General features: G+C 43.4%; 2 protein-coding genes across 2 annotated transcripts in view; one reads left to right on the plus strand and one right to left on the minus strand.

The window, feature by feature from the left end:
• Nucleotides 1-4,105, minus strand: part of TSHR (thyroid stimulating hormone receptor) — a 91,100-nt gene extending 86,995 nt beyond the window's left edge. The window contains exon 1 of the mRNA XM_054971917.1: nt 3,933-4,105. Coding sequence (XP_054827892.1) covers nt 3,933-4,105 — 173 coding nt within the window. The remainder of the gene's footprint in view (nt 1-3,932) is intronic.
• A 7,259-nt stretch (nt 4,106-11,364) lies between these two features.
• Nucleotides 11,365-26,666, plus strand: part of CEP128 (centrosomal protein 128) — a 228,169-nt gene continuing 212,867 nt past the window's right edge. Inside the window, exons 1-6 of the mRNA XM_054970762.1 lie at nt 11,365-11,423; nt 17,184-17,333; nt 17,976-18,062; nt 21,637-21,760; nt 24,063-24,181; nt 26,497-26,588. Coding sequence (XP_054826737.1) covers nt 17,190-17,333; nt 17,976-18,062; nt 21,637-21,760; nt 24,063-24,181; nt 26,497-26,588 — 566 coding nt within the window. The 5' untranslated portion in view covers nt 11,365-11,423; nt 17,184-17,189. The remainder of the gene's footprint in view (nt 11,424-17,183; nt 17,334-17,975; nt 18,063-21,636; nt 21,761-24,062; nt 24,182-26,496; nt 26,589-26,666) is intronic.

The following is a 26,666-nucleotide window of genomic DNA, read 5'->3' on the forward strand; positions in this document are numbered from 1 at the left end:
TGGGGCTCCTTGGAACCTTTAACAAGGCTTCTTCAATGGTCAGCAGTGCTGGACAAGCTTCTCTGAAAGTCCACCATTACCCATCTTCCTCTGCAATGTGTAACTTCAAGGGAGTGCTGGATAGGGCCCATGCTATAGACAACATCGGAGTTTCATAATCACATGTAATTTGAGCCCCCTTGAAAACTTGGGAAACAAGACAGGCACGATACAGGTACCTGTCATTTTTCCCTACAGAGAAGGGAGTTAAGCTCTCCCTTCCCCATCTTTCCATATAAAACCACATTTGGAGCTCTAGTCATGGAATTCAAATATCATGTGTGGTTTGACCCTAGGTCATGCTGTGATGTCATAGCGGCCATTTTATTTGCACTCTTATGCCTTTGCACATACAATGTTTATATCAAATGCATTTGGAGCTGACACCTCCAGGGGATAGCACAGTCCACCTGCATGTACAAGGGAAAAGGAGAAGATAGGACATATTTGGAGAATAATGTTTTTCATGCCATTATACCAAAGTGAACATAGAACTCTGTTTTGACTTAAAGGAGCAAAGTTTGTCATGCTTTGTCACAACCACTGATTTAAGAAGGTAATTTACTCTTCCTGGATCAATCTGAGAGGAAAAGCCTCCAGCATTAGTTACAATTCTTGCTTTGCACATCAAACTATATGAACAAGTATCAATGACAAGTTCAACACCATCACAAAGGAATACTGATGTATGCATATTGTGTAGACCTAATCCTTCTTGCTTCCCAAGGAAGTCAGGATATAAACCCAGAGGAGTTAGCCGTGTTAGTCTGTAGTAGCAAAATCAAGAAGAGTCCAATAGCACCTTTAAGACTAACCAATTTTATTGTAGCATAAGCTTTCAAGAATCACAGTTCTCTTCGTCAGATGCATACCCTCCATGCATTTGATGAAGAGAACTGTGATTCTCGAAAGCTTATGCTACAATAAAATTGGTTAGTCTTAAAGGTGCTACTGGACTCTTTTTGATTTAGGATATAAACCATGCATTTAAAAGGCTTTTGTCACCTAGGGGCTATGTCGGACTGCGTTACAGCTCAATAAGCACACCAGTGTAGTGTGGTCTACTCTATGGCAGCGGCAGTGAAGGGGCGGGAAGGCGAGCAGCGAGGCAGTCCACTTCCCCGCTTGCCTCCCCACTTCCCCACCTGCCGCGGCATCATTATATACTGTAATAATAATAATAAAATAATAATAATGTAATAGAAATAAAGTGCGCAATTGCATTATCCTGAAACAACTCCCCCCCCCCCCCCACGCCGAAGTCCGTGGAAAAATTGTCTTCCATAAAACCGGTCCCTGGTGCTAAAAAGTTTGGGGACCACTGTCCTACATCCTACTCTGAAACTCTAACCACTACATTATGCAGGCTGGAGGGGGGGAGTTGCTGTTCAACCATAGCTAACAGCCAGGCCTGGATGAGTCATACAAATCATGTGGTACCAAGGCACTCGGTGGCTGCCTCTAGGCCTCACCCCAATGAGTCCCCTTAAAGGCCCAAACAGTCCTGGACAAGGCACAGCCCCCTCCCTAGGCTTGCCATTCCCCCGCACACCCCAGGCAGCGTGGTGCAGCCCTGTGCCCTCCTGCGGCGCACTTCTGCACCCTGCATTGGGCCCATTTTGGGGAGCGCGCATGTGCTCCCAGGCCACTCTTTGACCAGTGTGATGATGTCACTTCCTGGAAGTGACGTCATCGTGCACACCGTGAGTGCACAGCACATGCAATGGAGAACTCCAAAGCCAACTCAGGGTAAGTGCCAGTGTCCCAGTCTCCCACTGGGGGACTTAAGGGACCTGGCAACCCTCCCCCTCCCCCTGTCTTTTATTGACAGAAATCAAGCCTGGATATATTGGCTGACCTGTCATGGTTGACTAGCAACAGCTCTGAGGACATCTGGTTAAAGCTACAGAAAACTCTTTTTATCATTTTGGGTTTTTTTTAAACCCCCAATGTATTTTTTTTTTAGAATTCAGATTTTTCATCAAACTGCTGGAATTTTGCAGGTGTGCAGGAAGATCTATCTTGTTCGTTCATGGCTCTGGTCTCCAGATTTAAGTATCCTCAGATCAGGACCACTTGGCTATTAGTATATAAGATTGATATATACTATGTTTTACTATTATTTATTGTCAGCTTGTCTCACTGAGAAATTTAACATTATTACCCCATCCATGGATAATTATTTATAATTCATCTGACTCACTGAGAAACGTAATTTCATGATAGACAGTTGTTTATAGTCTGCTCGAATCACTGTGATACATAAAATTGTAGCAGAACATTTATGTAGGTAAAAAAACATAAAACAAAATTATAATAAAATATTAAATATTAAATGAAAGGGGTTCAGAGAGAGACACAAACAGGGAGGGCCAGTGAGATTTAATAAGGGAGTGTGAAACAAATCAAAAGTCTTCACCTGCTGGTGGAAGACAATGATAGAGGGAGACAGATGACTCTCCCTGGGGAGGGAATTCCAGTTCCGGAGTATTTAGTGCTGTGAATGAGAAGGCTCTTTTTCCGGTTGCCACCTGTCTAACCTCATATAGGAGTAGGTGGTCCTTACGGTATGCTGGTGCCAACTCATATAGGAGCTCTAAAGGTCTATACCAGCATCAATGTAAATGGTGTTGTTCCAAGGCAGGAGTGATATGGATCCTATGACTCCCCCTCCAGTCAATGTTCTGGAAGCAACATTCTGTGACAGCTTTAGCATTGCAGACCATTTTCAAGGGCAGCCCCATGTATATGCCATTCCATATGGGTGCTGAAAGACCTTGGCCTCTGGCCTGTGAGGTGCCACGAAGGTCCATCTTATCCCCTATGCTTTTGAACATCTACGTGAAACCACTGGGTGAGGTCAGCAGAGATATGGGCTGAGTAGTCACCAATATATAGATGACATTCAGCTCTATCTTGCACTTCTGATGGATCTCAGGGAGACTGTAGATACCCTAAACTGGAGTCTGGAGGTAGTTTTAGGGTAGATGAGGGGTAATAAACTGAAGTCTAAGCCCAAAAATTGCTACTGGTGAGCAGGACGTCTGCCTGATATTTATATATTCCTATATTATATGTCCCCTGTTCTGGATGGGGTTGTACTCCCCTTGAAAGAAAAAGCCTGTCGGTTCCTGGACCCAGAGTGACCGCTGGATAAGCAAGTGGCACATGGACAGGAGGACTTTTTACTGGCTTCAGGTGGTTAGCCAGCTGCAGCCTTTCTTGGTCAGAAAATATCTGCTTACTGTAGCGCATGCCCTGGTAACATCTAGATTAGATTACTGCAATGTGCTTTACAGGGGATGGCCCTTGAAATGTGTTTGGAAACTTCAGTTGTTATAGAATGCTGCAGCTGACTGGAGTAGGTTATAGAGTCCATATCATCCCAGTCTTGGTCCATCTATGCTTTCTCCCAATCTGTTTCCAGGCACAGTTCAAGGTGCTGGTTTTGACTTTTAAAGCCTTATACATGTAGGACTATAAATCTTGGACCTTTGACTATACAAATGTACCTGACTGCTAAAGTCATCTTCTAAGGCCCTGCTTTGTATGCCCCCACCTTCTGAGATTATGCAAGTGGCAACCTGACAAAAAGCCTTCTTTTCAGTTGAGGTACCAAAGCTATACAACTCTTTGTCTTTATGTGTTCCCTTTTGTTACTTTTTTGTTTCATCTGATTATCTCTCAGTGATCACTCCTTTCTGCCGTATGTTTTAATTATTATTCCTACATTGTACATATATATATATATATATGTTTTGATTTTAATTGTTTTTATGACAAGTTTTAATAACACTTTGTTTTAACTATTAGCCACAGTTGGTGGCCCTCATTGGGCAGAAAAGCGGAGTACAAATTTTATTTTATTTTTTTTTAAAATTGCATATACTCACAAAGTCTGTGTGCCTTGTGGTAGGCTGGGGATGAAATGAATCTCTGTGCAGGTAATTTTGAAGTGGTCCCAACTAGAACAGTCACAATGTGATGGACACACATCCACACCTTTAGTTACCAGTCCCATTTTGAGCAACAGCAGCAACTGAAGGAATTCTGGCAAGCACAGCATCTTCTTAAACCTAGCGTTGCAATTGCTTCATTTCCCTCTATGATCCTTCTCCAGACAGGGATCACAGGAAAACCTTGTATTTCTTCTGAAAACACACCTCCAATCGATCCTCTCTGAAGGGAAATGTAACCGTGTAAGAAGCAAAAATGCAAAGACATTGTTCCAAGCACACGCGCATGCACACACGCTTTAGCATACTCCAAGTCAGGGCTTTTTTTCTGGGAAAAGAGGTGGTGGAACTCAGTGGGTTGCCCTCGGAGAAAATGGTCACATGGCTGGTGGCCCCGCCCCCTGATCTCCAGACAGAGGGGAGTTTAGATGGCCCTCAGGGGGCGGGGCCACCAGCCATGTGACCATTTTCAAGAGGTTCCGGAACTCCGTCCCACCACATTCCTGCTGAAAAAAGCCCTGCTCCAAGTTAACTCTACAAAGTATATTTGTATGCATTTCATCATCACCTGCAGCACTTTTAGGACTGGCTCTATAAACCTCCTTCTATCCCAGGGAGATATGTGAAGCTCCATCCATCATTCTACTTCCATAAACAGGATCCTACAATCTTCCATCCTATGCTTTCCCATCCACAATTTTCTAGTAAACCTATTCCCCCTAGGTGCTGAATTGTGTAGAGGACTTTCTCATTTCCTGGCTTCTCGTGGGAGCTGCCTCCTACTAGTGCTGCTAACGCCATACTCACAAACCAATTTCCCTTAAAAATAGAAACCCTTATGCGGGCTGCTGAAATGAAATGAAAAGGGGTCGGGGTGCCTGATTTTATGTTATTAATATTCATTTCCATAATGTGTCCTATTTAAAGTAACTTTTAGTTGTATTGACTTTATGCCAAGCCTTGGAAATAAGAGAAAAGGTAACCTACAAATAATAGACTTTGGGAACTATGCATGAGGCAGCAGATTACAGACATGTTAACAAAGGGAGACAGAGACTGGACAGGTTTAAGTCAGGAAACCTTATCCATTTTATTCAGTTCACTAACAGGATCTACACATAGATGTTACCAGAAGAAATATTTAAAATGTTATAAATGCAGAGTATATGTTGTAAAGATATAATTATTAATAGTAGCAATATTACACGGGAAAATATTGACAGAATCATTCCAACCTCTGCATTACCTCACAGCCTGACTCCCCTAAACAGTAAATCCTAGAGGCACCCCTTTGTACTTAACCTCCCAATCCGTATTTGCTCACTTCACCAGCCCATTTGTCAACCATTTGTTATCTAGGAGACTCAGGTTCAGTTCCCTGTCTGGTTGGGTAGCCTTAGGCCAGTTGTTCCCTACATTGCAAGGTTGTTGTGAAGATATTAAGAGGGAAGACCAAGCCCACGTACCCCATCCTGAGAGCCCTCAAAAGTTACATCTCAGGATCGTCCCCCTAAGATACGCTCAACAGCATCTGTTTTCTGTTCACTGGTTTTGGTTGGGACCTTGGGAGGCTTGGAGGTAGGTGTGGCAGGCAAAAATTCAACCGGTGTGTCCAGGCGGTTAGGGAAGCAGTAAACTGTGCCCTGCTGAGGAGCAGTGGGGACGTCTTCCCCTGCCTGCCCCGCTGCCGTTACACGCGCCCTGCCATAGAAATACCTTCGGAGGATAGGAGGCGGCAGCAGCCCCCTGCCCACCTGCGGTCTTCCCTGCAGCGCTCTCCGCCGCAACGCCGCTCCTCACCTGGAGTCAAAAGTCTTCAGGAGTCGCCTGCAGCGGACGCCTCTGGCCTCTTCTCCCCGCTGCGGGCTGAAGAGAAGCGGGCGAGAGGCGGCAAAGCTCCTTCTCAAAGCCGCGCCGCGTTCTTCGGGCGCCACCATCCCACTTTGCTCACTTGCAAAAAGTCCACTTACTCCGAACGAGCCAATCCCGCCCCTCTCGGACTCCGGCGGCTTCCAGCGCTGGCTCTCGGTCGACACCTCGTGGCGGCGGCCCAGAACAGTCTAAGCAGAAACGCCGCCGCTCCAACTGTGGGCGGCTCTCGGGCTGAAAGGCGCGCAACTGAAGCCTGTCCAAAAGTGCTGTGGGACGGCCTTGGTCCTCAGCCGCCCTGAGCCTGCGTGCGGGGAGGGCGGGATTAATATAACTAACAAAACTCAACTAGGCTCTTGATAGGAAAGAGATGATAACAATAACAACAACAATATGAGTATATACCACTTCTCTGGACAGATTAGTGCAGCACTCAGAATAGTGAACAAAGTCAGTGTTATTATTATCCTCACAGTACACCTGGGGAGCTAGGCCTGAGAGGAGTGACATACTTCATGGCAGCAATGGGAGTCAAACCAGCAGAGTGCTGGCTCGGAGCCCAGCCACTTAATCACTGTGCTATAGAAACAGAAAAGAATAAGGATCCAGTAGAACCAATAAGACTAACAAAATTTGTGGTAGGGTATGAGCTTTCCACAGCGCACTTCTTCAGATACCTTCTGTGCTACAGAAGGATGCGTTGGAGCTGTCGTTACTGGGTGGCGACGCAAGCGAAATCAGCCCGTGTTCAGTGGGGCTCTTGATCCAAGGGCCAGGCAAGTTCAATTCTGCTTTGCCATGAAGGCTGAACTGAGTCATCTTAGGCCAGTCACTTTTCCCCTCAGCCTAATTTACTTATAGGTTGTGAGAGTAGGTGAGCTCCCCATTTGGGCACTTCTGGAATTCTGAGGATCAAGGAAAGGGCACGATCTCAAAATGGCTTTCCTGGGGCTGGGTTTACAAATAACAACATTCGATTTATATGCTGCCCTTCAGGACAACTTAATGCCCACTCAGAGCTGTTTATAAAGTATGTTGTTATTATCCCCACAACAAAACACCCTGTGAGGTGGGTGGGGCTGAGAGAGCTCCAGAGAGCTGTGACTAGCCCAAGGTCACCCACCTGGCTTCAAGTGGAGGAGTGGGGAATGAAACCCGGCTCTCCAGGTTAGAGTCCCACACTCTTAACCACTACTCCAAAATGGCTGTCCAGCCACAAGAGCAGTGTGCTCCTTATATGATGGAGGCAGCTTTTTGGGACTGGGACTGGGTGTTCCCTTCAGACAGAAAGATGAGTTTCCTGGGTTCTTTAGCACCTCATCCACCAGGAAGATGGAGGAAAGAAGGGACTGATTCTCTGCTCTGAGGAAGAGATGCTTCGTCAAAGAAGCTAATGAGTGCTTGGCCCTTTGGTGGGTGTCATGAAGGTATCCATGTTGATGTCTTGAGGATCGTCGATGTAATGGAATTGGAAAAACCATATATGTCACCTTAAACTCTTTGGAGGACAGGTGGGATAAATATGTGATGATTAGTAGGAGTTTATAATACTGATATAAAGGATGGACCAGGACTGGGGGAGACATGGACTCAAACTCTCATTTCTGGACGAATCAGCTTACTTCACAAGTCCTTCCTACTATTAAAACATTGATGAATGCTCACGAATGAGAGGTGAGAATCCCACTAGCAGCAGCAGGTCACCCCTTCCGTTTAAAATTAAAACTCTCTCCTGCCCCGTATAATATTGAATCTCTCACAGTTCCTGGATTCAGAGCTTTAAGATCAGACATCATCAAAGGAAATGCAACGTTTGCTCATCTGACTCATGCTGAAGCCATTGGAGTTCCATGAAAGAAAAAAAGGTGGCATTTGAATCAAAAGCTTAGGGACCAGGTCATACATTTTAAAATTTATATTTATTTATTTAGATATTTATACCCTGCTTTTCAAACCGGGGAGGGGGGGAAGCAGCTGACAGCATCATTCTACCCTTCTCCATTTTATGCATACTAATCTTGTGAGGTAGATTGGACTGAGGCACAGTGAGTGGCCAAAAGCGACCCAGCAAGCTTCCATGGCAGAGTCGGGATTTGAAAATTATGCCCAGATCCTAATCTGAGAATCTAACCACTACACCATGCTGGGTTCTGCCATTTGGCAGCAGACTGTCAGACGTATCCCACTCCGCACTGTGACTTTTCCAGTAGCCCCAGAACAGCACCAAAGGGTCTGTATTAACAGCCGCCAAATGTTATGCCAGTACAAATCTGCATTTGCCAGAAGGTTTGAGACGCATATCTACAATGCTCCAAAAGAGGTGTAAGAATGCAGCGTGGGTCATAAAAGATCTTACATTAACTTTAGTGGGGTTCAGATTTCACCACAAAAATGTGCTTTTAATTGCCAATTTTAAAGTTCCATAAGCATTAGTTTTAAAGCTCATGTCTTCCCTCTCCAAGCAAATAACCGGGTTTTATTATTGTCATATGTCAACTGTACCACCACCCCAGCTTTTCATAAATGCTGCGTTAAGATTAGGATGATTTATAATCCTGATTTAAATTCTAGTTGTGTGATTTTCTAAACCCAAGCAGTTGAGCAGCTTATCCTGCTAGCCTGAAATCTGACAGGGAAACTGAATCTGCTCAGGCAGTTACTGCTCTTACCTTCGTGGGGCAAAGGGTTTTGTTCTGCTTGCTCAGGACTGGGGTATGGGGGGGGGGTTGTTCTTTCCCTGTTAAACAAAGTGGCTCTGTACAGATGCAGGTCAGAAGAAGCCTGCTTCAGACCCTTTGCATTCTCCAGTTTGAAAAACTGGAGCACATCATAGGCCACCTGAAAAAAGCAGGGCAATTGAGAGCATCAGTTCCAGATGGGTTAGTCTGTAGCAGCAGAATAAAACAAGAGTCTGGGATACATGTTTCCAACGAAGTGAGCTCTGACTCATGAAAGTTTATGCTGGAATGATTTTTGTTAGGTTTCAGGATGCCACTGGACTGTTGAGAGCATTGTTGTTACACAAGGGTGTTTTTCTCTCTCCCTCAATTACAAAGGCAAGTGCAGTTCCATGAAAACTGTCTGTGGTTTGTGTTTACATTCAATGTAATGTGCACCCTGATACTCCTTTGTTGAACTACAGCAGTGATCCCCAATGCTGTGCCCATGTGTTTTCTAGCACCTATTTTGTTCTTCCCCAAAGTAAAGAGCCAATCATGGCTTTGCTACTGGAGCACTGTAGACCCCTACCTTGTGTCTGCAGGGCAATGCCCATTTGGAAACAGCTGTCTCCATCACAGAAGGATGCTTAGCTTGAATCCTCCCAACATTCTGAATTGCCACCAGCCCCCACACAGCAGCCATCTGTGGTGGCACCCATTACCTGTGCTCAACCTTCCCAAAATGCTCATAGGTGACACAGGTTGGGAATCTTTGCATTACAGAGTACACATTACACTACAGAGTGCACATTATTTTATTTGCAAAATGTATACCCTGCCTTTCTGCCTTCATGAGGGCCACCAAGGTGGCTAACAGATTAAAAACATACATAACACAACAGTGTTTAGTTCTTGTGGCCCCTTCTTACATGCCTAGGGTAATGCCAAGCCACCTTGGGGTCAGGTAGCAATTTTCCACAGGCCAGTTCGGCTAGGGATCCTGATAGTGTTTTGCCATCTTCTGGGCATGGAGCAAGGGTCACTGGGTGTGTGTGGCGGGAAGGGGAGATAGTTGTGAATTTCCTGCATTGTGCAGGGGGTTGGAATAGATGACCTTGGAGGTACCTTTCAACCCTATCATTTTATGTTTCTATGATCATAAAACAAAAATGTATCATTCAAACAACTAACAATGTTTTAAAATACACATGCAATTCAATAAAATATACATACATAAAAACAACAATTAAAAATGGCAGGAAGAAAGGATTACTGAGGAAACACCAGATGAAACAAAGAAGTCTTCACCCACTGGAGAGAGCAACAGAAGGGGACAGATGAGCCTCCCTAGCAAGACAGCTCAAGTTTGGGCACCACCACTAAGAAGGCCCTCTCCTGAGTTGCCACCCATCTAATCTCAAAAGATGGGGTACCTTAAGCAGGGCTTTGGATGATGACTGTAGTAGTCAGGTAAGCAGGTTCCTGATAGAGTTAGATCATGTGGTATAGCTGGTGGGTTACTAACCTCCAAGTGGGATCTGGTTGCCTTCTGGAATTACAACTACTCTCCAGAGTACCAAGAGCAGTTCCCCCGGAGAAAATGGCTGTTTTGGAAGGCAGAATCTATATGGAATTATACCTTGCTAATGTCCCTCATCTCCACCCAGGCTCCACCTCCAAATCTCCCAACCTGGAGATGGCAACGCTAGCTGCTGGAGCTCAGCTTTATCAGGAAATCATGCTTATGGTCTCTCACATGGAAGCAATTCCCTTTACCCTAGGGTTGCCAGTTCCAGGATAGGAAATTCCTGGAGATTTGGGGGATGGATCCTGGAGAGAGTGGGGTTGGAAGTGGGGAGGGAGCTCAGCAGGGTATAATGCCATAGAGTTCACCTTCCAAAGCTGCCATTTACTCCAGGGGAATTCATCTCTGTAACCCGGAGATCGGTTGTAATTCTTAAGAGATCTCCAGTCAGCGCCTGTAGGTTGGCATTAACCCTGTATGTGTGCGGGGGGGGGGGCTTTTTTGTGTCCGTCATGTCTAAATCCAGGTGTAGGGAAATGATTTTTAATTGTACTGCCAGAAGTTCAAAAAATGACAAGCCTCATCCTGATTCAATCAATATACGTGTTATGCGGAAGAGTCTTACAGGGTTCAACATTGCTGCTCCGCCGTGCACGGTTATTTGGGAATACCCGCCGTTAACTACAGCGGGATTTGTTTCAGAGGGCCAAGCTACACATGACAAATGACACTTGAACAGCAAGTGTATTTCTCCCTGTTCACTTGCCTTCCACTCAATCCACTTGCAGTTCAAGTGTCATTTGTCATGTGTAGCTTGGCCCTGAGTTACAAAACAGAGATACGAAGGAATGTATTCTCAGTTAAAAGACAATTTAATTTATATGTAATCATAACCTTTTCCAATAGCATCCAATCTATCACGTAGGTTAGTAAATTTTAACTTCTAGGCTTTCTCATCAGATAAGATCTTCCGCAGGCAACGGATCCGAACCTCTGTTTGCAGGAGGCGCGTCTATTAGGAGACTCCTGGCCCTTTAAGAAGTGGGCCTGGCCTGCAAGACAAACGCCTTGCTCTCACACTACCACCCCAGGGCGCGTGCGTAAAACGCTTCAGGCCGTTCGTCGAGCAGTTCTCGCGATTCATCCTGGGAGTTGTAGTTGCTCAGTCGCTTAAAGAAAAGGCCGCTGCGGGAGCTGTGAACTACGATTCCTATGATGCTGCGCGCAGGGGCCGCTGCCGCCGGTGAGGCCGCTTTCTCTCAGTGGCAGGGCGGCTAGTTCAAGTTGCCATAGCGGCGGGGTGGGGAAGGAGCTGGCTGGGTGCCGAACGGTTGGAGCCGGAGGCGGCAGCGAGGCATGATTCAGGAGTAAAGGGTAAGAGGGGGCGAGGTGGTGCTAGAATGCGCCCTCATCGGAAGAGCCTGCTTGGGTGAATCTGGCTCTGATGAACTGCAGGGGTGATTTGATGTCAAGATCGTGCGAATGTCCTTGTGGTTGGGGGTTTAGGGGTAGTTGCATTAGGACTAGGTAAAGGAAAATTGTGTTGCGGGTACAGCCTGCTATTGGATTCTTAACTCGCGCGTTAAGAATCTTTTTACTGGTAATGTTGCCATTGCATGCATTTTCTTTTCCGCTCCCGGTGTTGCAAATGTCACTCTCGCCTAGAGCATGTGGGATTCAATGCCAAAAACGCTTTGCAGGGATTGAGCAGACCCGAGTAGGATTCTGAATAGCGTTTGTTTAGGACTGGCCTCCTATAGTAACCTCCTTTACTCGGAAATAAGGTACTAATAACGTTAACAAGAATTTCTTATCGCGAAAACTGCAATTTGGAGAGTGCTTACTGGAGAGTAGGGCTCGTTAAGTGTAGTGAGATGTGCATGTTTAGTCGGAAATAAGTTTATTTAGGCTTGTCATTTTTCACTGTTACTAAATCTTGCGGGGCAAAATGCAAGCTGCTTAAAATGACAACTGCTGCTAGTTTTCTCCGATGTGGGTTTTGAGGAAGCTGCTGAAGCAATGAGGGAGTAGGTGGTTGTAGGGATTTCCAGCCCAGAGGTGATCGGTACACAGCTGTTCAGTAATGTATGTGTGAGAGTTTAAATGAATTGGCAAGTTTGTACATGTTGCACGAAGGGGGGCATTTACAGGTGAACCTGAAATCTTAATTGCATGGCATGGAAATATGTAATAGCCAGATGTTAAATGAAACCTCTACATCTAAAGACAGTAACCTTTTAGGAGTCAATATCTACAGGAAACGTTGGCATCTCTGCCCTGGCCCTCTAGGCACCTAATTGGCCTCTGTGTGAAACGGGGTGCTGGACTAGGTAGACCGCTGGTTTGATCCAGTAGGGCACCTCTTATGATAATACTTGAGTTGTGATTATGCAGCACTGATTTCCACTGAAGTAGTGCGGCCACAAGAATGCAGCTGATGAAAGTGGGCTTCAGCTTTGACAAGTCTTTAATAAGAGTCAAGTGCTACAAGACTCTCTTTTGATTTTATAGTACCGATCTGTCCGATTGTTCCTATGCTCCCCTTCCACCCATCAGCAGGACATCACTGTCAAATGGAGGGTTTAAATGCCATGCTGCACTACTAGGGATTTTTGAAGCAAGCCATGACATTTGATGTGTCATTCTATAGAAGCTTACAGTGTAAATATGTATATATGTCCAGGTACCTTACTTCTCTGATGAGAAGCAGTGCTCATTGTTCTTTTCCAAATTATGAAAAAAGGATAAAATAATGTCTAGGTCTTGCCTGGTTTGGAACTGATTCTTGCTGGTTAGTCTTGCTGGCAGTCTACATTTTAACACTCAGTGTAGCAGAGTGCTGAGAAAAGCTGGACCAGTGAAATGGTGTGGCACAATGTCTGGTGTTAGACTTCTTTGGTTGTGAGAGAGCTAGTCACGGTTCTGAGATTGTTTCGCCATGTCCTTTTGTTTCTCCTTCTGTGGCTGTGTTGGTGGTCTCTCTTGAGAAATCCTGCTTTGCATCCTAAGGCTGTCAATAAGGTTTAATTGCAACTGGTTTAAAAACTAAGCCACACCTTTTCAGTTTTCAAGAGATTAGCAAGGGATGTTGTTAGATGCGAATGCTTTCTGCAACATTCAGAAATCCTTTACTGCTCCAGAGATCACAATGGAGGCCTCATTTAAATATAACTTAGGTGAGGTAGAAGACTTGCAGGTGCTTTTTAGGGGGCTGCTATCCATGCAGAGTGGCAACACATGCTTAATTTTTGCACCAACACAACACCCACTTGGCCTGTGGACCTCTGGCATGCTAATGAAGGGTGTGCACAGTCCAGTGTAAACAAGACACTGTGCGAGGGGAGCGTTGTGCTGTTGAGGCCTTTGGTTTTGCCAGAACTGTATTTAAATCAGGCCTTTGTTTTGTAGCCAAGTGAGGCAACGGAGAGGCTCAGCTGACCATCCCAGGCCATAGCTGCCTGCTCTGTTGCATGGTGCAGGTTGTTACATTATGTCCTGGGTGTGGTCAAAATTGAGTGCTTTGCTAATGAGCACAGATGACTGTTTAAGAGTTGAGTTTTGATGCAAACTCTGTCCTTGTTTTATTTGTCATTGCATCCCAACGTATGACCGTTCATGGGTTGCTATGGCACAGTCTTGTTTGAGTCTGTTTTCCCCTTCCCCTTAAATTTATGATAGATATGTTTTGTTTAATTACATAGAATTGTTTCAGTATGGCGAAAACAAATAAAAATGCCTGACCAAGCTCTCAGTTTGACTCAACTTCCTTTTCCTGTCACTTGCAGGCTGGAGAAGTTGTGGCTCCCCACACCCCAGTTCACTATTGCACAACTGTTCTTCCTATATTTATTCAGAGCAGGGTTTTTAAAAAGTATCCTAGAAGAAGCTTAACAGAGGTAATAATAGCTAAGTTTCCCTGAAAGATCATGTTCACCTGATTTTCCCTATAATATACAAAAGCATGAATATGTTCTAGACTCTTGGCCCACCTGGATTGATGAAGAGGCATAACAGATGTGGCCAGTGTTCACATGTAAGCTGAGGGAGTACCTTACAGCATGCCCCAGAATCTTTTTGCAAAGTTCAGAGATTCCCTACGAGATGCCTAGGGGTTCCTCTGCTGGAAAGTTGATGTGGAAAGTATACCCTAAAGCTAGAAACGTTGCCTTGATGCTAGCTGGTGGCATGTTAACAAAAGGGGTGAATGTCAAGTTTTTTTGGGGGGGGGAAGGCTTTCCTGTATAGGCATTAAAAGAATTGATACAATGTACTGAAAGGCAGAAAAAATGTCTTTTTCTTTTGCTGAATAAGTTTTTAGGTTTGCTGCTTTGAAATGTATTTTGCTTTGTGCGAACGATTTCTTTTATTGTATTTAAGATTTGGCTTAGAGCAGATATCTAAAATCTAAGTAATGATGTATTTAGAGGGTCAGTATTAGTAGTCAGCTTTTGAGAAGCCATTGCGTGAGCTTGGTTAACATGTTCCTAAATGGCAAAGCAAAATAAAAATCTAACCCTATTCAGATGCCTTTCTGGTTTCTACAAAAAAATGGACTGTAACTGTGTTTGCAACTTGTTTAGGTAAATAAAAGAATGTCATCTTAGAGTTGCTTACATGGAAAACTGTCCTATTTTGGGATGAATTAGTCTGTTCAGCCAATTACATTCCCCCGTTTTTATTTGACCACTCTCTTTGCAGTGTTGCTGTTGGCAATGGCTTTGAGCAGAGCCTTTTATTTTTCTTGGTAACAATTATGTCTCAGTTTCAGTGATGCTACTAAAAATAGCTGTTTTAAGAAGCTCGGAGATATGGCTCAGTCCCATGGTTTGCTGTGCCTGCAAAGTAGTGTGAGGGGCCAGTGTGCTCGGTCCTGCCTTATAAGCTTGTCTCAACATGTGATGTTTTGTGTGCATATAAACTGGTGCAGCAGGTCAATTGTTTAAGTTCAAGATTCAGCAAAAAATAGAACCTATAACATCCATTCGTTTATTCATACCCTGGCTTTCTCCTCAATGGGGACCCAAAGCAGCTTACATCATTTTCCTCATTTCCATTTATCCTCACAACAGCCCTGTGAAGTAGGTTAGGCTAAGTATGTGACTGGCCCAAGGCAACCTTCCGTGGCAGAATGAGGATTTGAAACCAGGTCTCCCAGATTCTAGTCCCATACTGTGTTCCTGGAGGACAATCACCAAGCCCTGAAGGATGGCTACCAGTTTGGGAGCAATTGGTCAGCATTGTATTTCTTATTTTCTGAAACAAAATGAACATAACACATTGGAGCACTCTTCATACCATTGAATGGTTTTGGAAGCAGAGTGCAAAGTCCGCTATATGAAAACTCATGCCTGTTTATTATGATGCATCAAGGAGACTTCGGCCAAGTTCTCAATATTAATTTGTCCCCTGGTTCCTACTTCGAATTGTTGCTTCACCTCTGCAGTTTGGTATCAAGCTATGCATCAGTGGCTTCCACTATTGTGTTGTGAGAACAACCCAGTCAAACGCTATTGTGCTTAACTAGGAGCTATCTGGAAAAATCTAGGGCAACACTTGGGATGTGCAAATATATAACAAAACGTTTATTTCCAGCTTTGTCTCTGGGCTAGGCTCAGTCCAGAGTCCTTAGATGAAGTAGCAGATGACTGCTGTTGGGGGGAAAAGTTTAGCAGCTTGCTGAATCACGCTGCTGCAAAATCTGCAGGCTAGCAGAACGTATAACTCCTGTGCTGCTGTTGAAAAGTTTGAATGGAATTTACAGTGCAATCCTAAGATGTATTATACCCTTCTAAATCCACTGAAGTCAGAGGGCTTTGAAAGGTGTAACGAACTCTGTTTAGGGATACACTGTTAGGGGAACAGCTAGGAATGGGGCTTGGTCAGGTCCTAGTAGACGAGCAGCTGTTGATGCAGCTTGGAAGCAAAAAGCCCCTCTGTAGTTCTGCTCCATTTGTCTCTCTTTAGGATGCTGTTGCAGCAGAAGTATCTGCATGCACCAAATCAGCTGCTGCCAGAGATAAGAAAAAGTGGGATGCCAACTCCATAGCAGAATCAACAGGTGCTGTCTAAACTATAGCTTGCTCTCTCTACTGCGTCTTAACATTGCTTGATATTATTGGCTCTGATAATAAGCTCCGAGGAATGAATGATAACTTTCAAAGACAGAATTAGAGTATCCTCTCAGTAAGGCAATTCAGTGAAAAATAAACATACTTTAGATGTTAAAGAAAATAAATGAAAACGAGGTATTATGAAACAGTAAAGAGTCTTTACTACTGGACTCTTTACTATTTTGCTACTACAGACTAACACGGCTAACTCCTCTGGATCTATGAGGTATTATGAAGAACTTATACCCCAGGACTGCGGCATTCTTTGAAAGCAAGCACTCTTTTGTTTTTCATTTGATTAAGTTCCAAAGACTGGAGGAGTAATAGCGGAACAGTGGAGTAGGGATTTTTTGAAAAAATCTGATTCGTGCACTGGTGGTTCATCAAAAGAGGGGGCAGCTGGAGTTGGAGGCAAGTAATCTTGCACTTGCTGTGAGGGTGGATTTTTGGACCATTCATCCAAATGTTCCTATGTAAATATTCCTTCAGGCAATGGATTGTAGTGTGCTCAGAGAACTTTTGTTTCTTCATATACAATTTTGTGTCTATTATTACTTGTATAATCTACACACCACCCTATGACTCAGTGTATTCAGGTTGATCTTTATGATTTTCTGTCACAAACCTCGTTCACTTACACATTATGTGGGTGGGGATTATTTTATAAACTATGTTAGTGTTAATTTACTGCTATGTATAATATGCATATGATTGGGTATTCTAATGTTTTAAGTAAACGTCTGTTATAGTGGCAAGCGTGCACGCCCGTATGGAGAAAGAGAACCTTTATTGTGTGTGTTGAACATCAGATTTTGTTCTTTCTTAGTGGTGTCTTGTTGCATGCGGTTTACTTTGCTCCATAAAACTCATAGGGGTTGACTTGATAAGCTAAGGTTTCCAGTCAGCATATCCTTGTTGCAGGTTTTGTTTTTAGCTATGCTGCTAGAGTTTAGTAACTCCCTGGTAATTGAAATATTGTGACATTTCATGCTTTAAGAATTACTATTATTTTTTGTCTCTTAAGATATCAATGGCAGATTCGTCCAGTGACTCAGACACCTTCCGTCGTAGAGCTGGGAGACGTTGTCCAGTAAGGGCATCTTGCAGTAGAATCCAAAATCGTGGTGCTGAAGATGTTACTGAGAAGATCCATACTCTAGCAAGCACTTTACAGGTTGTTACATGCAGCACATTTTACGCATCTTGCACAGGTCAAAGGAAGGGGTGCAGTTCTGTCTGGTGAAGAAGCTGAAGTGTTTCCATTGTTGGGTCTTTAAAAGACTGATGTTGACTGGCTTTCAGAGTTCTGGTTGTAGCATCGCTGCAGATCAAAAAAGATATAGAGCTGGAGAAAATGGCAAATAAGGCATTGCATATACATTGCATTGGTTTCCAGGTAGCTGTGGTTAAAGATTTTAAGTATATTCCCTCCCATCTCAAGCACAGGTCCCTCTCTGGCCTTTCTCCATCTCCCTTTATTAATGGTTGAGTGTTAAGTCTACATCAGTGGTAGCTATCAGTTAACAAAAACCATCACAGTGGTGGGCCCAAATGCACTGAGAAAGACCTGAGTAGCTACGCTAACATGTGCTCACACACAGAAATAATGGTTCGGTGTGTGAGAATTAAGAGTAGGTAGATATAGAGGCTTGGCCATTAAGCACCTTTTGTTCTGAAGATGTATGAGTATTCAGCAACTTTGAATACTAAGCTGTCTTATTTTGCACTAAACCAAGTTCTAGGGTAGAGATTCTAGGGATGTAGTATTATTGGGATTTCAGTTTTAATTATGTTTGGTCTCAATTTCTGCCTAAAGGATACCAATCGGAACTTGAGGCATGTGGACCAGATGCTGGGCCAGTACCGTGAATACAACAGTGAACAGGCAGAAGCAATTGCAAATGTGAGCATCTTTTGGAACTACTTAAATTTTTGTCTGATGCAACAAGTTAATAGATGTGTTTCCGTGCCCACTTCCATGTTTTTTTCAAAAGAGGGCTAGTATTGTAGTCAACTTTGCTCCATTTGGGGCTAAAGCATGGGGGAAAGCTCTGGACTGTCTGTGTTGCACTTCTGTTTCTTCCTTGCTAACTTTTCTTCTGAGTAGAGTATGCTATACTTTGTCAGGCTGCTGTGTGGAGTGCACGGCTTTCCCCCCTTCTAATGTCCTCTTTTATGCTAGGATTGAAATGGTGGGGAAAAATGAATACAGGGTGGGGAAAAGTGATGCTCCACCAGACCACACTGTGGGGGAGCAGTTACTTCTGAGTGCCTCCCCCATGTTGAAAACTTTCTGTGGCATAGTCTTGAAACACCGAATCCCCATTCTGTGTTTGATACGATTTGATTGTGGAAGAACTGTGCCCTGTGATTTTTTCTGCTTGTTTGAACCAGATCTTAGAAGTACCACATCGATTGGTAAACAAATCTATGTGTATATCTGCTTCGGCATGTCTGGTATCAAGATTCAGAAGCAGTGCCACATACACACTGCCATGTGTTTTTAAAATCCAGTTGCAATGTAGTGGTTAGAGTGTCAGACTAGGATCTTGGAGACCAAGATTTGAATCCCTGCTCTGTCATGGAAGCTTGCTGTGTGACCTTGGGCCAGTCATACGCTCAGCCTAACCTACCTCACAGAGTGGTTGTGAGGATGAAATGGAGCAGAGAAGAATGATGTAAATCCTTTTTGGGGACAAAGCCAGGGTATAAACTGTGATCCAGCATAGATGAAATAAGACTAGAGTGATATGTCCCCTATGATCCACTCCAGTCAGCACTGGCCACAGAATTCTGTATGAACTGTAGCTTCCAACAGTCTTCAAGGTCAGCCCAAAGTTGGGTGCTTACAGTAATCTAATCAAGATTTTACCAGGGCATGCACCACAGACCACAGAGGCAAGATCTTTCCTGCCCAGGAACAGCTGAAGCTGGTGAAAGGCACCCCTGACAACCACTACCATTTTGCTCCTTCAAGGGGGAGTACACTCATTAGCTCCTGAGGGTGGCTCTTGAATGAAGCTTGCAAATTAGTAGCAGCAAGGAGGAAAAGGTTGGGTGGTAACCAGATGGGACAGCTGTCCCTTAACATGGCTGCCTGGTGCTACAGTGGCTTTGTTGTGCAATTGCAGTATTACCCATACTTGCCTACCTATTTATTCAGACTGCTTGCAAAGAGCTAGCCCTATAGAGTGGGTGTCGGGCAAACTGATTTAGCTTTCCTGCCATTTTCAAAAGATTGCTTGGAAGTGCCTATGTACCTATTCTCCTATAATCCATGTATTATCTACTGCTGCAATCAAACCTTCATTTGGATGGCTTTCCCCCACCTCCCCCTGGCACCTTGGTGACTGATACCAGCTCTTCTGTACTGGTTGCATGAAGTCCAGAAAATGAGTTTTGGACCGTCCATAGTACACAGATTGAGAGCAGAGAGGACAGGATTGGGTGTAATTCTGCATAATCAGCAAAGGCAGTCTCAGAGAGCAACATGCGTCCTTCTGTTATTTGGGAGTGCTCCCACAATGTGGGAATTCCTTCTTTCCCCCCCTTTGGTCAGTTGGAGAGCGTACCTGTTCACTTACCTAGATCCTCCTCCTCATTCACCAGGCAAAAATACAAACCCTATAACTGAAGCCAGAATTAGCTGCTAATAGTTATCGCTTTTGTCTTGAGTGTAGATATTTTGCTGTTCCTGACGCATGTTATATGCCTTGACGTCTTTGCTGCTCTTCCTCTTGGATTTACCTTTTGATTATTGACTGCACATACATTTGGGAACACCACCTGAGGATTTGGGTCTCAGTCTGGAACCTGCTTGGATAGTTAGCTGTGCCTGTGTCCTCCACTTCTTGAGTCATGCAATGTTGAACAGTGTGTATGAGTGTTTGGAATAGTTGTATTTTAACATAGACGTCCCAGTGTTGTTATTACTGAATGCTTAAGAGTGTGGTGGATGTTTGAGCATGCTAGTTATTCCCCTCAGTAAATGATCTCTGATTTCACTGTTTTCAAGGTCTCAATAATTCTTCCAAACCTGTGCTAAGAGCTTTGTCAAAACGTCTCTTTATAGCAATTTGTGTGTGTGGCTGTCCACACTGACAGGTAGGTGTAGAACCTATTACAGGAGCTATTTTAGCATAGGAGTGAGAGGCAACACAAGTTTTCTTCCTTATTCTTAAGTCTACTCTAGTTGGTGAAGTTGAGACCAGCATGGGAAATGGGCCCTATTCACATGCCATATCTATATAAGATAGTTGTGTCTTCTCAAGCACACATGGTATTTTTGCATCTTGAAGTCCCCCTTCTTCATTTTCCCCATACATTACCCACTCCAGTGAGGGTAGTAGTCTAGGAAATACAGTGCATAGTTTTTTTTTTCAAGCGTATATCAAAACTTATAATCTCTGTTGATCTGTACCGTTGCATGCTAAATCAGTGTTTCCTGGCCTGTGGGTTGGGACCAAAAAATGGGTTGCAAAGCCTCTGAAAGTGGGTCATAGGCCAGCCATTCCTAATGGTGTTTCCTGCCCTTTGTACCCTTCCCTTTCTCTCCTCTTCTTCCTTGCCAGTTTCTCCCATTCTTGCCTTGCCCTTCCATTTTGCGAGAATAATGGGGAGGAGAAGCTAGCTGGAAGAAGGGGACAACGACTGAAGAGTGGGTGGGAGCTGTTCTGCGCATGGAAAAGTGAGAGGAGAGAAATAGGTGTGTGTGTGTGTGTGTGTGTGTGTGTGTGTGTGTGAGAGAGAGAGAGAGTGAGTGAGTGTGAGTGCAGGTTCTGTCTTGCTGCTGTCCCTTTAGCATCCCAACTTCTTGCTTAGCCCCCAGCAGTGCTTCACTGCCTGCCTCTACCTGCTTGGGAGATGCATTGCTGTGAGCCAGTCTCTTTGCCAACATCTCCCATCTTCCCGCATCTCGCGTCTTTCCACCTTTCCTCAACCAGGCACATGCTCCCTCCACCCCAGCTCCTTCGCAATCTCTTGGACCAGCCCTGGATTGGGTCACCACCATACAAAGTAAATGTGGACTTGTGGATCACCATACTGAAAAATTTGGGAACCACTGCGTTAAGTGGTTCCATGCCCAGAGATCATGAAGCTTGCTTCATGCAATTCGAGGAAGAGAAGATTAAGAAACCAAAGCATTAAAGTTTTTAATCAAAAAGTCACACTATTTGGTGTACAACTACGAGTGATTCCGCACACGTTGGATAATGCACTTTCAATCCTCTTTATAGATCATTTGGAACAGATTTTTTCGTGTGCAGAACAAAAAATCCACCTCAAACGATTGATAAAGTGTATAATCCAACATATGCGAAATCAGCCTACATGGGGTTTTTGAAATAGTTGTGCATTGACTCCACTCCCCATACTTTTCAAAAGGTGTTATGTTGCTGTTCAGTTGGTTGTGTGTTACATAGTTTTTTGCATACATCATTTCACCATATCATGCATTTTGTTGCGTTTTAACACAGCTTAAAGAAACTCTGGAACAGTCTATAGGCCAACTAAGGAGTCAACGATTATCAAGAAACTCTGGAGTAAGAAGTGCATCTCTTTCTAGCTTATATGCAAGCGACTTAGATGGTGGAGCTCCGGGTATGTTTTAATGAACCGTTCTCTGTCTTCTCTTCTCCTGTTTCTCTAAGGAGCTTGGGGAAGTATCTGTGGGTTTCTTCCCATTTTATCCTTGCAACAGTGGAGTGGTTAGATTAAGTGACACTACAATCCTAAGCAAATATACCTTTGTAAGCCCACTGAAATCATTTGCTTTTTATGAATTATTGTGAACATTGTGTTTTTTTTAATGAATTATTATGAAATATATCTTGGATGAATAAAAAGGCCAAAGGGTGGGGGGAGGTGTTAACTGTGCTTAAGACTGCACTGCTAGAGACTGACTAGCCCAGGATCTTCCTGATATTCATAGCTGAGTATGGATTTGCATCTGGGTTTTAGTGACTCAAGTCTACCCATTATATTGCTTATCAAAATACTTAATATTTTTGCTCGGCAGCGATTGAATGACCTAATCAGTTGAATGATGCCACTCATACATGAAAGCTGGGAGGTGGAATATTGGGTTTTCTCAAAAGAAATTGCTTCTCAGATATGAGAAGTTTGTAACACAGCATTCAACTGAAATTATATTTATTCATTAGAATATTTCTATCTCACTGTTCCAATTAAAAATAAATATTCAAGGTGGATATAACGGTAAAATCCATACAAAATTAGTAGAATAGCTAGCAGACATTGAAACCAACACAGAGGAAAAGTCTAACAAAAAACATTTTCAGCTGGAAGAACTATCGGGAGCTCCAAGAGGAATGAATTTCAAAGGGCAGAGTTAGTTGTTGAGAGGGTCTTCATGAAGCTTTCCTCCAATCAGATCTCTTTGATGGTGTTTCTACAATAAGCCTTCCTTGTTTGATCTTGGAATGCAGTCCGGTACATACAGGCGGTGGTTGTCCACTTTGGACTCCACTGTTCAGAGGCATAAAGGTCAATGCCAGCACTTGGTATTGCACCTATATAATTTTACATTCTTTCTCCTGCTGCAGTTAAGGTTATTTGTTGTGTTGAGCCTCTTTGAGAAGCTGGACTGTAAATGCTGTAATGTTGAAAGTGAGCGTATGTCATATTTGATCTTTTTAGCTTGCTTAAAGCTTTTACTGTGTTTTATTGTATTTTTATTGTCTCTAAGCCTCTGTTAGTAATATAATGTAAATATATTCGTTGCTGGCTTTAGTTAGCCAACAATAGTTACTCCTTAGTATTCAGGGATAAAAATAAACTGAACCGTAGCAACTTGGCACTGTAGCTGAAAGTTCAGAAAGCTAAAGTAACTATGTGTTACTTTATTTGCTGGTTTGTTCAGTTTTGTCATTATGTAGCGTTGTTTTGTATTTTGGTAAATCTTCCTTATTAGCATCACTTTCCTTGTGCCATTTTGTTTCATTACTTGCCTGAAGTATGCCAGTAGGAATCAAATCACTAACTAACTAAACATAAGGTAGGCTTGTGATATTGCTGGCGGGCGACACATAACGGAGACTAAGAACCTGGCTTGCCTAAGGCCACCTAGAGAGCTTATGGCTGAAGCAAGCTTTCACCTGGAGGCTTCCTGTTATTAGCCATCACAAGTAGTAGAGATGTAACATTTCTAGAAATTTTGAAGTCATCAGGAAAAAGTCTAGTTTTTACATATTATGTAATGAATCGTTTTCTGATTTGTAGTGTTGAAATAGTGGGCTTGTGATAGGTAATAGGGCTAAAGGTGCCTAATGAGATACCTCAGCCTGTTATGTTTCATTTATTAACTATTTGTATGTATTTGTGTGTGTGAGTATGTCTGTAGCTCAGCTAGAAGCAGCTGCTTAGAGAACATTTTTCTAACAAGCTTCTGGCAGCTTGTTACATTATATAGAAGTTTTTAGTTTTTGTCAGTTTAAAATTGCACTCATGCAAACTAAAGCAAGTTACTTCCAAGCCATGCCAACATTAGATGACGAAATTCTTAATGTTCTAAAAGAAACAGTGTGGTGTGGTACTTGGAATGATGGACTAGGATCTGGGGCAACCAGGTTCTCACCCTCACTCTGCCGTAGCACCTCGCTTGATGACCTTGAACTAGTCAAACACTCTCAAACTAATCTTCCTCACAAGGTGTTTGGGAGGCTAAAAAGGAGTAAAGCAGAACAACGTAAGCCATTTGGGGTCCCTATGGGGGAGAAAGGTAGGACACGCAAAGTAAATAAAATAAATATTTTATTTATTTATTGGTTCTCCTCAGATTCTTTATTACAGATCACATTAGTCTATTTTTGCAAACTCTGTATAAGCAAATTGCTTATGGAAAAGCCATGCTGACTTACTTTTCTGTGTTTATCCTATGAAGAAAACTGCCAGTTCCAGCCTACCTCTCCTCACAGGGATTACAGTGAGACACTGGGGACACGATGCCGGAGGTCAAGGTCTGCTGTCCGTTTTATTGACCAGGCTGAAAATGTAGACCAGGTACTAATTCTCAACAAAAGATGTATTTGGGTCCCTTCTCTCTCTTCTATTCCCTCTACCTGTCATAGGGATATTTCCATTTGAAGTCTGAAGTGCCTTTTGGAGATGTACTGCTCGTCAAGATGATTTCTTTATATTTTCTGTTAGGTGTGATGGGTAGAAGAAAATGTAGCAGGATTAAATTGTGCCATATGCTTGGCTTTAGTATGAATTGTTAAAAACGTTGCAATGAATCCAGTTGTTAAAAGTGTGTTTTCCAGCTCTTATTTTCAAGGTAGGATTTAAAATCTTGCCTGCAATTGTTTCACTAATTTACTTTAAGCTTTATTTAAAAAAAACTTGGACTTAAAGAATTACACTGACTTATTTTGGTGGGAATGCATAAATGCCTCTCTTGGTCCAGTGTAAGTTATTAATCCTTCCATGTACTTTGTGTAACATTATGAACAGTCTCAAAGCCTGGATATTCTAGATTTTTTAAATTTTAGTCATGTCTCAGGTGTACCTAAAACGATTGTTTAAAATTTGGTAAAAATGTTGACTGGAGAGCAAATTCCAGAGTTGAGAAATTCCCTTTAGGGTAGTTCTTTTGTTTTAAATCAAGAGAACTTATTATCAGTCGAGGATGAAAATGGACATCTGCCATAAACAGCAAGTCTTGTCTGTCTCATAAAGAGGCTCTTGAATCTCTACTGATGTGTTGGAAGTCACTTTTGTTGCCTTCCCCTTCTTCCTGCAGATCTATTTCTCCACTCTGCCCCCCCCCCCAACTCTGTGCTTCTCCTAAAGGGGCCATGGCTCGGTGGCAGAGAACCTTTTTTGCATGAAGAAGGTCGTGGGTTCAATCATCAGCATCTCTACTTAAAAGAATCAGTTAGTAGATGGTGTGAATGACCTCTCCTTGAGGCCCTAGAGAGCCGCTGCCAGTCTGAGTAGACAATATTGGATTTGACCAAAGTTCCGTAAGGCAGTTTCATGTGAACTAACCTTCCCTGGGGAAAATGTGAGATCTGATGTTGGTGGAGATCTGATGTTTCCACTGAAACTCCTCTCCTCTTTTGGTGTTAACTGTTGAGCAAATCAAGCAGGAGCTGATTTTGACCCACCACTGCCCCCTCTTTTACATCTCCTCCTGTTCTTTTGGGAACACTTTCTCAAAAGGTGAAGGAGACCAAAGAAGGGCGTGGAAGACAGCAAAGATCCACATGCTGTGCTGGGGGTAGTTCAGATCCAGCCGAAAAAACTTCTATAAAGTGAAAATAGCCAGGCACTGTACAAAAATAAGTTTGACGCTGTCCTGTCTAAGAGCCAAAACACACGTTAAGAAAAACCTAGGTTCAGCACGTGTTCTCTTACCTCAAGGTTTGCTGGGATCTGTAGGCGTCCTGGAAGCTTAAAGTTTAGCATTTACAGAGCAGCAAAAAGGGAAAGGGAAATACAGGCGCCTGTATTTTAAGCTTTAAGCTTCCAGGACGCCTTTAAGCTTCCAGGACGCTTACAGATCCTTTAAGCTTCCAGGACTTTAAGCTTCCAGGACCCCTACAGATCTTTAAGCTTCCAGGACGCCTACTTTAAGCTTCCAGGACTCCTACAGATCCCGGCAAACCTTGAGGTAAGAGAACACGTGCTGAACCTAGGTTTTTCTTAACGTGTGTTTTGGCTCTTACAATCGGATAATAACGTTGAAGAGGACAAGGATAAAAAGGAGGAGTGTGGGATGATGAGTCTACAGGCTCCGTTATTTTGCTAACTGAAATAAGTGGGAATAGCTTAAGACGCTTCTGAACCACAAGAAGCCATTGAGTAGCTTGGATCTCATGTGGGAAGGCATTCCCAAGATAAGGAAGAGTAGTAGGGGGAAAAAAAGGTGGAGTTGCAAAGTACTGTGATAGTTCAGGATTTAGAAAATATAAAAGCAAATAAATGTAAAGAATCAACAGGAGAATAAAGAGAATGTTAAACCGAGAAGCGAGAAAACAGTAAAAGTGAATCAACCTAAATGTATTTCAAAGTGAGTGCCGAAATGTCTCCATTTAGGATTAGCCTGGATTTTAGCGGAGCTCCAGTTCTAAACGAACCTGGCGTGGGGTCGGGAGAAATCGTGTGCCTTGATCCCCACTGATTTTGGAGCCTGCTATTTAGTCTGGAGCTGAAGATCCTGGTACACGCCTTCCTGCCCATTCTCGCCCACTTAGCTTTGAAACATTGTTAAGTTATGTAGCATGAATAAAAGTATTAATGTGTGTGAGATGTTACTGAAGAAAATGGCCACTCTTAAAACACCAGCTTCTAGCCTGTGTCTGTTCATGCTGCAGTTACACACTCTGCACCAGTCGCTCAGAGATCTCAGCAGTGAACAAATCCGTTTGGAGGAAGATTTCAGCAGAGAGCTTTCAAGAAGAAATCGGTATGAACATAAAACAGTTTCTCATGGGAGGCTGTGGCAGACACGGTTGCTTGAAAAATAGTAGAAAATGGGTCCCCC

This window comes from Eublepharis macularius, chromosome 2, assembly GCF_028583425.1.
Source record: "Eublepharis macularius isolate TG4126 chromosome 2, MPM_Emac_v1.0, whole genome shotgun sequence".
NCBI classification, from domain to species: Eukaryota; Metazoa; Chordata; class Lepidosauria; order Squamata; family Eublepharidae; genus Eublepharis; species Eublepharis macularius.